Genomic DNA, 10,852 nt, shown 5'->3' on the forward strand with positions numbered 1-10,852 from the left:
GATGCGTTTGGGCCCCGCCCATGCTAAGGCCCCGCCCCCCGGGGGGGGGGGACTGCTCTCGCTGCGAGAACATTGAGTCCAGCAAAGCATTACAGCCTCTTTTATGCCTCCAAGCACCCCGTTCAATTCCGGGTGCCGATGGCAGTGTTTGTGTTGTAATTGCGGTTGTGAACACTGGGCCTGTCCAAATAGTGCCCACACAACCAGCCGCTGTTATAGCGAGAAAATATTTTTTTTAAAACCCAACCAATCATTTTCAAAAATATATCAGGGAACCAAGGTTACGTTAGTAACAGAGTATGTTCCCTTTCGATACTTCACTTGTACTGCATCGCTAGATGCTATGGAGAACCAGTACAATCCCGCCATGCCGTGAAAGAGGAATGACTGACATGAACTGGCCTCAGAGGCTCAGAGGGACCAAGTATAAACAGGGTGAGCCTTGCAGGAGGCAAGAGGGCAAAACTCACCGAGGTCAACCCAGCCTTAATCGTTAATCATTCCAAACAATTTTGTACAGCCCCAGCACTTCTAAAAGGGCCAAGAGCATACATGAAGTCAGGCAAATGCCTGAAGGATTAGACCTGCCCTTAGGCAGGTGCGTGCCCCTTTAAGCAGATAGAATCTGAGCCTGTAAGGCCGGAACGTCCAAGTTATAGAACCTTCACACCTTTGATCTGCCAGGTGTGTTTACACGAAAGGATCTTCTGTGCCCTTCTTCTAACGAGTGGTTTGATCCTTTTAGGCAGATTTAAAGCGAATGTTGTCACTAGTGATTATTCTCACTGACAGCTTCAGTGTTAGATGCGTCTGGGCCACGCCCATGCTAAGGCCACGCCCACCGGGGGGGGGGACTGCTCTCGCTGCGAGAACATTGAGTCCAGCAAAGCATTACAGCCTCTTTTATGCCTCCAAGCACCCCGTTCAATTCCGGGTGCCGATGGCAGTGTTTGTGTTGTAATTGCGGTTGTGAACACTGGGCCTGTCCAAATAGTGCCCACACAACCAGCCGCTGTTATAGCGAGAAAATATTTTTTTTAAAACCCAACCAATCATTTTCAAAAAGAGATTAAATTGCCTCTTCCACTTATCATGAGTGTCAGGTCCCCACAAGGCGGCCTACCACTCAAACCAATCCAACCCCTTGTCACGTGGGCCGAGGCCTGGCAGGCCATCCCCTGAGTGTCAGACTGGGTTTTGGTGAAAATGTAACGAGTTTATACACTTAAGTTCGCTCGAAGACCCCTGCAATTCAGCAGTGTCATTCCCACCTTAGTGCAGAGCAAGGATCACGTCTTGAATGAATTTACTGGCAAAAGGATCCTTAGAAATGGTTCCACCAGCTCAGAGCAAGTCAGGCATCTACAGCCGTTACTTCTTCGTCCCCAAAAAAGGATGGCGGTCTCCAGCCCATCCTCGATCTCGGCCATTCAGAATGACTACTCTGAAACAGATCCTCTCGCAAATACGCCCAGGGGACTGGTTATTTTCCCTGGATGTGAAAGACGCTTACTTTCACATCCCGGTAGCCACCCATCACAGACTACAGGTGCATCTCAATAAATTAGAATGTCATGGAAAAGTTCATTTATTTCAGTAATTCAACTCAAATCGTGAAACGCATGTATTAAATTCAATGCCCACAGACTTAAGTAGTTTAAGTCGTCTTTGGTTCTTTTAATTGTGATGATTTTGGCTCACATTTAACAAAAACCCACCAATTCACTATCTCAACAAATTAGAATACTTCATAAGACCAATAAAAAAACATTTTTAGTGAATTGTTGGCCTTCTGGAAAGTATGTTCATTTACTGTACATGTACTCAATACTTGGTAGGGGCTCCTTTTGCTTTAATTACTGCCTCAATTGGGCGTGGCATGGAGGTGATCAGTTTGTGGCACTGCTGAGGTGGTATGGAAGCCCAGGTTTCTTTGACAGTGGCCTTCAGCTCATCTGCATTTTTTGGTCTCTTGTTTCTCATTTTCCACTTGACAATACCCCATAGATTCTCTATGGGGTTCAGGTCTGGTGAGTTTGCTGGCCAGTCAAGCACACCAACACCATAGTCATTTAACCAACTTTTGGTGCTTTTGGCAGTGTGGGCAGGTGCCAAATCCTGCTGGAAAATGAAATCAGCATCTTCAAAAAGCTGGTCAGCAGAAGGAATCATGAAGTACTCCATAATTTTTTGGTAAACGGGTGCAGTGACGTTGGTTTTCAAAAAACACAATGGACCAACACCAGCAGATGACATTGCACCCCAAATCATCACAGACTGTGGAAACTTAACACTGGACTTCAAGCAACTTGGGCTATGAGCTTCTCCACCCTTCCTCCAGACTCTAGGACCTTGGTTTCCAAATGAAATACAAAACTTGCTCTAATCTGAAAAGAGGACTTTGGACCACTGGCAACAGTCCAGTTCTTCTTCTCCTTAGCCCAGGCAAGACGCCGCTGACGTTGTTCTTCCACACTTTTTCCTTCCACTCAACTTTCTGTTAACATGCTTGGATACAGCACTCTGTGAACAGCCAGCATCTTTGCCAATTAATATTTGTGGCTTACCCTCCTTGTGAAGGGTGTCAATGATTGTCTTCTGGACAACTGTCAGATCAGCAGTCTTCCCCATGATTGTGTAGCCTAGTGAACCAAACTGAGAGACCATTTTGAAGGCTCAGATAACCTTTGCAGGTGTTTTGAGTTGATTGGCATGTCACCATATTCTAATTTGTTGAGATGGTGAATTGGTGGGTTTTTGTTAAATGTGAGCCAAAATCATCACAATTAAAATAACCAAAGACTTAAACTACTTCAGTCTGTGTGCATTGAATTTATTTAATACACGAGTTTCACAATTTGAGTTGAATTACTGAAATAAATTAACTTTTCCACGACATTCTAATTTATTGAGATGCACCTGTTTTTCTGAGATTCGCCTTCAAGAAACTGGCATATAAATACACGGTCCTGCCCTTCGGACTGTCCCTGGCTCCTCGCACTTTACTTTACTTTTTGAGACAGATGGGAGTCCGCATTCTGAAATACCTCGATGACTGGCTCATCTTAGCCCAGTCAGAGGCCGAGCTAATATCCCACAGGTCCCTCCTCCTCAGCCACTTAGAGTGCCTGGGACTCAGGGTCAGTTTTGCAAAGAGCTCACTGTCTCCCAGCCAACGAACTTCATTCCTTGGAGCAGTTTTCGACTCCACATGAGTCCACATGAAGGCAGTAGTCACACCAGAATGTGCATTGGCCATACAACAGCTCACAGCTTCTTTCAAAATCGGAGCCTCTCGCTCCCTCAAAACGTTTCAAAAGATGCTATGCCTCATGGCCCCTCCATCGCCGGTACTACAGCTGGGCCTGCTCCGCATGAGACCCCTTCTGTACTGGCTGAAACCACAAATTCTGCCCCATGCATGTCATCACGGACGCATGCATGTCAGGGTGAGCCAGGCCTGAGCTCTGGCCCCTTGGAAAGACCCACAGTGGTTCAAGCAGGGCGTGACTATGGACATGATTCACAAAAGGAAGGTTGTCTCAACAGATGCATCCAACACAGGTTGGGGAGCTTTGTGCGAGGGCAGACCGACCGGCTCCTGGTCGGATGCAGAAAGTCGGCTACACATCAACTGCCTCAGTATGACGGCAGTATGTCTAGCCCTTCAGACATTCTTCCCGGATCTGAAGGGACACTACATGCGAGTCCGCCAGACAGCATGACAGTGGTATCTTATATAAATCGCCATGGCAAGCTCACCTCGAAACGCCTTTTTGAGATGGTAAAACTTTTCGAGATGGTAAAACTCTTAGAGTGGGCACATCCCAACCTGCATTCATTGAGGGCAGCACATGTGTCCGGCGTATTGAGCCAAGTAGAAGACATGCTATCTCGGCGCAACGTCCCCTCAGAGGAGCGGATGCTCCACCCACAAACAGTTCAGAGAATCGGGGAGATCTTTGGCAGGGCAGAGGTCGACCTCTTTGCATCAAAAGACAACTCTCGCTGCCCAACTTATTTTTCAAAGAGCGAGGATGTGTTGGCCCACGATTGGCCCAACCTCCTCCTGTATGCTTTTCCCCTGATCGTTCTGATCCCTCGGGTAATCAGGCGAGTCAGGGAACACAGACACAGGGTCCTTCTGGTGGCCCCGCTCTGGAGGGAACCAGCTTTGGGTTTCAGAGCTGTCTCAGCTGCTGATAGCAACCCCGTAGCCCATTCCCCTGAGGCAGGACCTTCTCTCTCAGGCAAACAGGTCGATTTGGCACCCCCAGTCCGAGCTGTGGGTTCTGCACCTCTGGGCTCTCAACGGGAGTCAGTAGATCTCCCTGAGAGCGTCCTGAATAGTATTTCAGAGGCCAGAGCCCCGTGTACAAGATGCCTCTATGCATTTAAATGGTCTGTCTTTTCTGCCTGGTGCACAACCCATGGCAAAGACCCAGCTTCATGTGACATATCGGTGATATTGTCGTATCTACAAGAGCTGTTAGGCAGGGGCCGCTCCCCTGCCATGCTCAAAGTCTATGTGGCAGCTATAGCAGCTTCCCATGCTCCTATAGCCAGACAGTCTGTGGGCCGGAACAACTTAGTTGTTCATTTCCTGAGGGGATCCAGGAGGCTCAATCCGCCCTGGTCCCCCACAGTCTCTACGTGGGACCTGCCCACGGTCCTGATAGCCATTAAGGGCTCCCTCTTTGAGCCACTACAGTCTGATCAGCATCCTTCTGTCTCGAGAGACAATAGAGTATCTTTGCCCGGGTCAGTCTGTTGTGGAATTGCAGTGCCTGCTGTGGCTAAACAGTCCAATACGCGAGCGGCAGAGTCTGTTGCAGTTACTATTGGTGAAGCCTGAGACTACTTCTGTGGGCACTGACTCTGCTCTCTGCCGTCTGTGCTGCCTTTTCTCCTCCCACTGGTCCTCTCTCTTTCCCTCACTCAGCTTTGTGCTGGTACTTACGGCGAGCCGCCAGCCGACACAGTCTACGGTAGCAGCTTCCAAGTCTGCAGGATTCAGGTTTCCGGCTTTCAGGTCACGCTTGCAGAAGTCTTTGTACCGGAGCACTGGTCTACCTGTTGGTCTGGTGCTGGAGGCGAGCTCGCCGTACATGATGTCCTTAGGAATCCGGCCATCCTGCATTCGGAAGACATGGCCGAGCCAGCATAGGCGTCTTTGTGAAAGGAGTGTGTGCATGCTGAATGTTTTTGCCTGGGCCAGCACTTCAGTGTTTGGGACATGGTCCTGCCAGGTGATGCCCAGGATCCTCCTCAGGCAGCGCAGGTGGAAAGAGTTGAGTCTGCGTTCTTGCCAGCTGTACATAGTCCATGTCTCACTGCCGTAGAGAAGAGTACTGAGGACATTGGCCTGGTACACTTTCATCTTGGTGTTGGTGGTGAGCATTCTATTGTTCCACACTCTTGGTCAGGCGGGCCATCGCTATTGATGCCTTGCCGATTCTGGTGTTCAGCTCGTTATCCAAAGAGAGGTTGCTGGAGATGGTGGAGCCAAGATATGTAAAGTCCTCCACTACCTTGAGGGTGTGATCACCGATGGAGATGCAGGGAGTACTGCTGACATCCTGGCCCATGACGTTTGTTTTCTTTAGGCTGATGGTCAGCCCAAACTCATCAGAAGCACGAGCGAAGCTGCTTTTCGTTTTTAATTTACTGCATGAACTAATGGCCATGCAGTTACACTGCGTGATTGTAAAGGCTTCAGTCCTCGGAGAAAAAGGAGTTTTCCCCATAGCGTCTAGCGACGCAGTACTCATTCCCGTATCTCAGGGAACTGAGGTTACGTAAGTAACCGAGTATGTTTTTCCCATAGCGTCTAGCGATGCAGTATGAATGAAGTATCAAAAGGTAACTAAGGCTTTTTCTGGGTTATCTTGTTTAACTTTTCTCCCTAATACTGTTAAAAGGGGTTAACAGTTAATCCTGCACAGTTTAAAAAAATTTTTCCCACGGTTAAAAGTGAGGTTTAGGGTGTCAAATTTTGTGGGGGAAAAAAATCATTCTGTTTAAGAATTTTCAAATTAGGTAAAAGTGGTGACACTCACTGATTTGGATCACTTTTGGACATTTTCTATGGGGTTCTATGTGCTGACATGCTTAATTGATAAAAGGAAAAATAATATTAATACAAACACTAACAAATACAAAACATGACTACTAAAGTGTTACAACCTGCATGTTTTTCTTTCTCACATTGTGAAACAATCTTGGTTCAGTTTTTTCTTTTTCTTTTTTATAAATATAAATAATTTAGCACCTTAACTCCGTCCTTAGATGGGAGAGACCCCATGTGATGTACGGACAGCTACTGGACTGGCTGCGCTACCTTGTGGCCTGGCAGCCTATTATCATTGGACTGGTACAAGGCATCAATTACATTCTGGGTTTGGAGTAATAGCACCAGCATAGAGGACGGGCATGCTTGACTCAATCTGCAGCAAATACATCTTTGGTTTCACTGGCACAGGGTCACTTTTTCAATGACTAATGCTAATGTGTTTTGTTGTGGTAATGTCTTCAAAGGAAATTCTATGAGCAGTGTGATGTTGGATGTTTTTGTTGACATTTTTCTTGTCAGAAATTTGTTTATGGACTATTTGAAATTTGGACCTTGAATTATACATCAGTAGCATAATTTATAAATGTTGCATATTGAATGTCCTATATGGTCTTTGAAATTTGTGTGCACGATTTCTCAAATGCACATTTGATTTTATAAAAATAAAAGAAATGGCATAAATGTGTTCTCCATGTGCAGCTACTGTGCACATGCAAACTTTTATTAGTGTGAGCTAAGTAATGAAATAAAAAATAATAAAATAAAAAAAATAATCATACACATTTAGAAAATTGTTGAATATTATGCCACTCTTGAAAATGGAGTTGAGCACTTAAAATTATGAATCATGAATCATTATCCACAATGATTCCCAATGATTAGCATTATAGACAGACAGTATAATGACAGACACTGCCAGACTTGTTAGGTGGTCAAATGGTCCTTCGCCCCGTTTCAGTAAGTCTGATAACACTACTATATAACCACTGCTGCACACACAGATATGCTGTTGGTGGTGTTGTATGCAGACAAGCACCGTAATGTCAACTCCTCCTGTTGTCAGAATTGCATAAATGTATTTATGCCTGAAACAAATGAACTATTTTGCCAGTGGGAATGAATGAGAATAATTTACTTATGCAAATATACAATTTTATCAAACAAAATATTTCTTGCTGAAGCTGCTTTTTGTAATGTCTGTTTGATGCTTTACACAATGACTTTAAACTATCTTTTGGGAGTAATTTCTTAGCCAAATTTGATGTGCAATTAATTTGCAGTTAATTAGATTAATTAATCTCCACGTCATGTAATTAGATAAAACATTTTAATTGCTTACCAGCCCTATTATATATATATATATATATATATATATATATATATGGTCACGATTTTGTATATATATGTATATACACACACAATTAAATTAAAGAAATAAGAAATGTTTAGCTTAATGAATAAATTAATCAATAAAGAAATGGATACATGTCGTTTATTTTTATTTTGATGACTATTCTCTGAATGAAAGGTTTACAAAAATGTACTTAGTTAAAGCTGGAAAATGAAATCTTGCTTAGAGCTCCTCTCACATCTCTTTCGCTCTCTCACATTGGAGCTAAATGGCAGTAATGGTGGGCTATCTGACGCATACACACACACACCTCCACGCTCGACTCACTGATAAGATGGTGCATAGGTCTCTGGAAAGAACATAGTGGGTGGTTTCCCGGACAGGGTTTAAATTAAGTCAAGAGTAGGCTTAATCTAGAATAGAATTATTATATGAAGTGGAAATTAATTTCAAGCTTATTTAAATTATAGATATATAGATATATCAGGGGCATTTCCTCCACGGAGGCAAGGGAGGCAGTGTCTCCTCAAAAAATTGAATGAGAAAATGATTGATATTACAGAAATAAAACAACGCAAATATTGAAACTTATAACTTATTGAAAAACTTATAGCAAAATTTGGTGGTTCTGTATGTTGTTTCATGGTTGGCATCATCTGAGGTCCTTTGAGGGGTTGGCATCATCTCTTCTCTGTTCTGGATCCAGACTGAAGCTTGTGTAAATCCTAGTTACTACTGGATGTCAAATGTCAAAAACGGAGAAACAAATAGAGACATAATTAGCGTAGCTGCTGTTCCAACCAAGCAAAATTGATTTGTTTAACCCAAGCTAAAGAATTATAATGCACATTTGATCAGATATAACTGCAGTACAAGATTATGAGATGCATTATTTGAATGCTTGGCCAAAGAGATGTGTCTTTAATCTAGATTTAAACAGAGAGAATGTGTCTGAACCCCGAACGTTATCAGGAAGGCTATTCCAGAGTTTGGGAGATAAATGCTCTACCTCCTTTAGTGGACTTTGCTATCCTAGGTACTACCAAAAGTCCAGAGTTTTGCGACCTTAGGGAGCATGATGGATTGTTGCGTGGTAGAAGACTAATTGGGTACGCAGGAGCTAACCCATTAAGGGCCTTATAGGTGTGACTGGTTATGTTCGGCTGTGATTGGTTCATGCCATAAATCTCTTGTGTTTCTGCGCATTCCGTGTTTGCGAATCAGACTGAATGAACAATATAATGGTGTTAATGGAGAATTTAAAAAAGTAAACAAACAATTCTCACACTTAGATATAACCACGTTGTTATGTGAAAATAAGACACAAAATGGGCTGAAAACTTGATCTGTGGGAGTTTTTAGTGAGTAATCAGCTTGGTTAAATCTGAAGTAAATCTCCTTGTCTGTGAGCTTTATATATTATATATACCGAGCTTTGATGACTGATGATCCAAAAAATTAAAACATAGTTAAAAGTTAATTATTAAAAAGAATAGCTGAACATAAGTTCACAAATAAAATATATTAAGTTATTATTTAGGAATAAATGTAAAATGCTTAAAAACACTAACTTGATGAGATTCATACATGGCTTTAATAAATAGAATATTCATTACATTGTTAATGTAAAAATATAAAATATAATTTTTTCCCCCTTTTTACTGATGCCTAAGTGCAATGTTTACTTAACCAAGAAAATGTGACTCTGACATGAATTTAAATTTGATTAAAAAAAATTGCCTCATTTCAGAACACCACCGCACACCACTGAGATATTTATATACACTGAACAAAATTATAAACGCAACACTTTTGTTTTTGCCCCCATTTTTCATGAGCTGAACTCAAAGATCTAAGACTTTTTCTATGTACACAAAAGGCCTATTTCTCTCAAATATTGTTCACAAATCTGTCTAAATCTGTGTTAGTGAGCACTTCTCCTTTGCCGAGATAATCCATCCACCTCATAGGTGTGGCATATCAAGATGCTGATTAGACAGCATGATTATTGCACAGGTGTGCCTTAGGCTGGCCACAATAAAAGGCCACTCTAAAATGTGCAGTTTTACTCTATTGGGGGGTCCGGGGGGGTCCGAAAACCAATCAGTATCTGGTGTGTCCACCATTTGCCTCATGCAGTGCAACACATCTCCTTCGCATAGAGTTGATCCGGTTGTTGATTGTGGCCTGTGGAATGTTGGTCCACTCCTCTTCAATGGCTGTGCCGGGCTAGGCTAGCGGCTAACCCACACAATCCAGCTATCCCCACCATCGTACTGGCTAACGTACGCTCTTTGGACAATAAACTGGACTACATCCGACTACTACGCTCAACTCAGAGGACTGTAAGAGACTGTTGTGTTTTTGTGTTCACGGAAACATGGCTCAACAACAGCGTTCCGGACTGCGCTATTCATCTCGATCAGCTGACATGCTATCGAGCGGACAGAGCTCGCGTCGAGGGAGGTAAGACCCGCGGCGGAGGGCTTTGTGTTTACATCAATGATGCGTGGTGCCGCGATGCTGTTGTGGTCTGCAAATACTGCTCATCCCTGGTGGAGTTTATGATTATTAAGTGCCGGCCGTTCTATCTACCGAGGGAATATACAGCCATACTGCTCGTTGCTGTATACATCCCTCCCAGCTCCAACAACAGCAACAGGAGCGAGGCACTAAATTAACTGTACCAGCACATCAGTGAGTAGCAGACAGCCCACCCTGATGCTTTTCTCATCTTGGCTGGGGATTTCAACCACGCAGACTTAGAGTGTGTTCCCAAAAATAAACCAACACACAGACTTTCCAACTCGAGGAAACAACATTTTAGACTTTGTTTACACCACCCAGAGAGGAGCTTACAAGGCCCTCCCCCTCCCCCACCTCGGTGCCTCAGACCACATCACTGTCATGCTAATGCCTGCATACAGACCACTTGTTAAAGTCACCAAACCAGTTCACAAACAGATACAAGTGTGGTTGGATGTACTGCCAAATTCTCTGAAACGCCTTTGGAGACTGCTTATGGTCGAGAAATGAACATTCGATTCATGGGCAATAGCTCTGGTGGACATTCCTGCAGTCAGCATACCAATTGTGTAAATTACAATTGTAATTGTTTACACAGATGTCACTCCCTCAAAACTTGTGACATCTGTGTAAACAATTACAATTACTATAATATAAATAGGCTAAAATATATTAGTAGCTGCAAAAGTCGGGCAGTTTTGTCTCTAAAATTCTTTGACTGTAAACTGCTTTAATTTGGAGCGAGAGATATGGGGGAGTGGCTTCATTGCATCAGAAACATATGTCACTTTGCTCACAGCTGATTTGTCCAGTTTGGGTTTGTGATCTCTAACCCAGAATAAAACCTGCTCCGGAGCAGGGTAGCTGTGTAGCGTAAATTACCATGGTGACGAAACCCACTC

General features: G+C 43.6%; 1 protein-coding gene across 2 annotated transcripts in view; it reads left to right on the top strand.

Annotated features, from left to right (window-relative positions):
- Positions 1-7,234, top strand: part of LOC107573541 (RING finger protein 121) — a 55,438-nt gene extending 48,204 nt beyond the window's left edge. For both annotated transcript variants that reach the window (XM_016259981.1, XM_016259980.1), the window contains one exon: positions 6,289-7,234. In XM_016259981.1, coding sequence (XP_016115467.1) covers positions 6,289-6,409 — 121 coding nt within the window. In that variant the 3' untranslated portion in view covers positions 6,410-7,234. The remainder of the gene's footprint in view (positions 1-6,288) is intronic.
- The last annotated feature ends 3,618 nt before the right edge of the window (positions 7,235-10,852 follow it).

The sequence above is a fragment of the Sinocyclocheilus grahami genome, unplaced genomic scaffold (assembly GCF_001515645.1).
Source record: "Sinocyclocheilus grahami isolate Dianchi unplaced genomic scaffold, SAMN03320097.WGS_v1.1 scaffold1972.1, whole genome shotgun sequence".
Taxonomy (NCBI): Eukaryota; Metazoa; Chordata; class Actinopteri; order Cypriniformes; family Cyprinidae; genus Sinocyclocheilus; species Sinocyclocheilus grahami.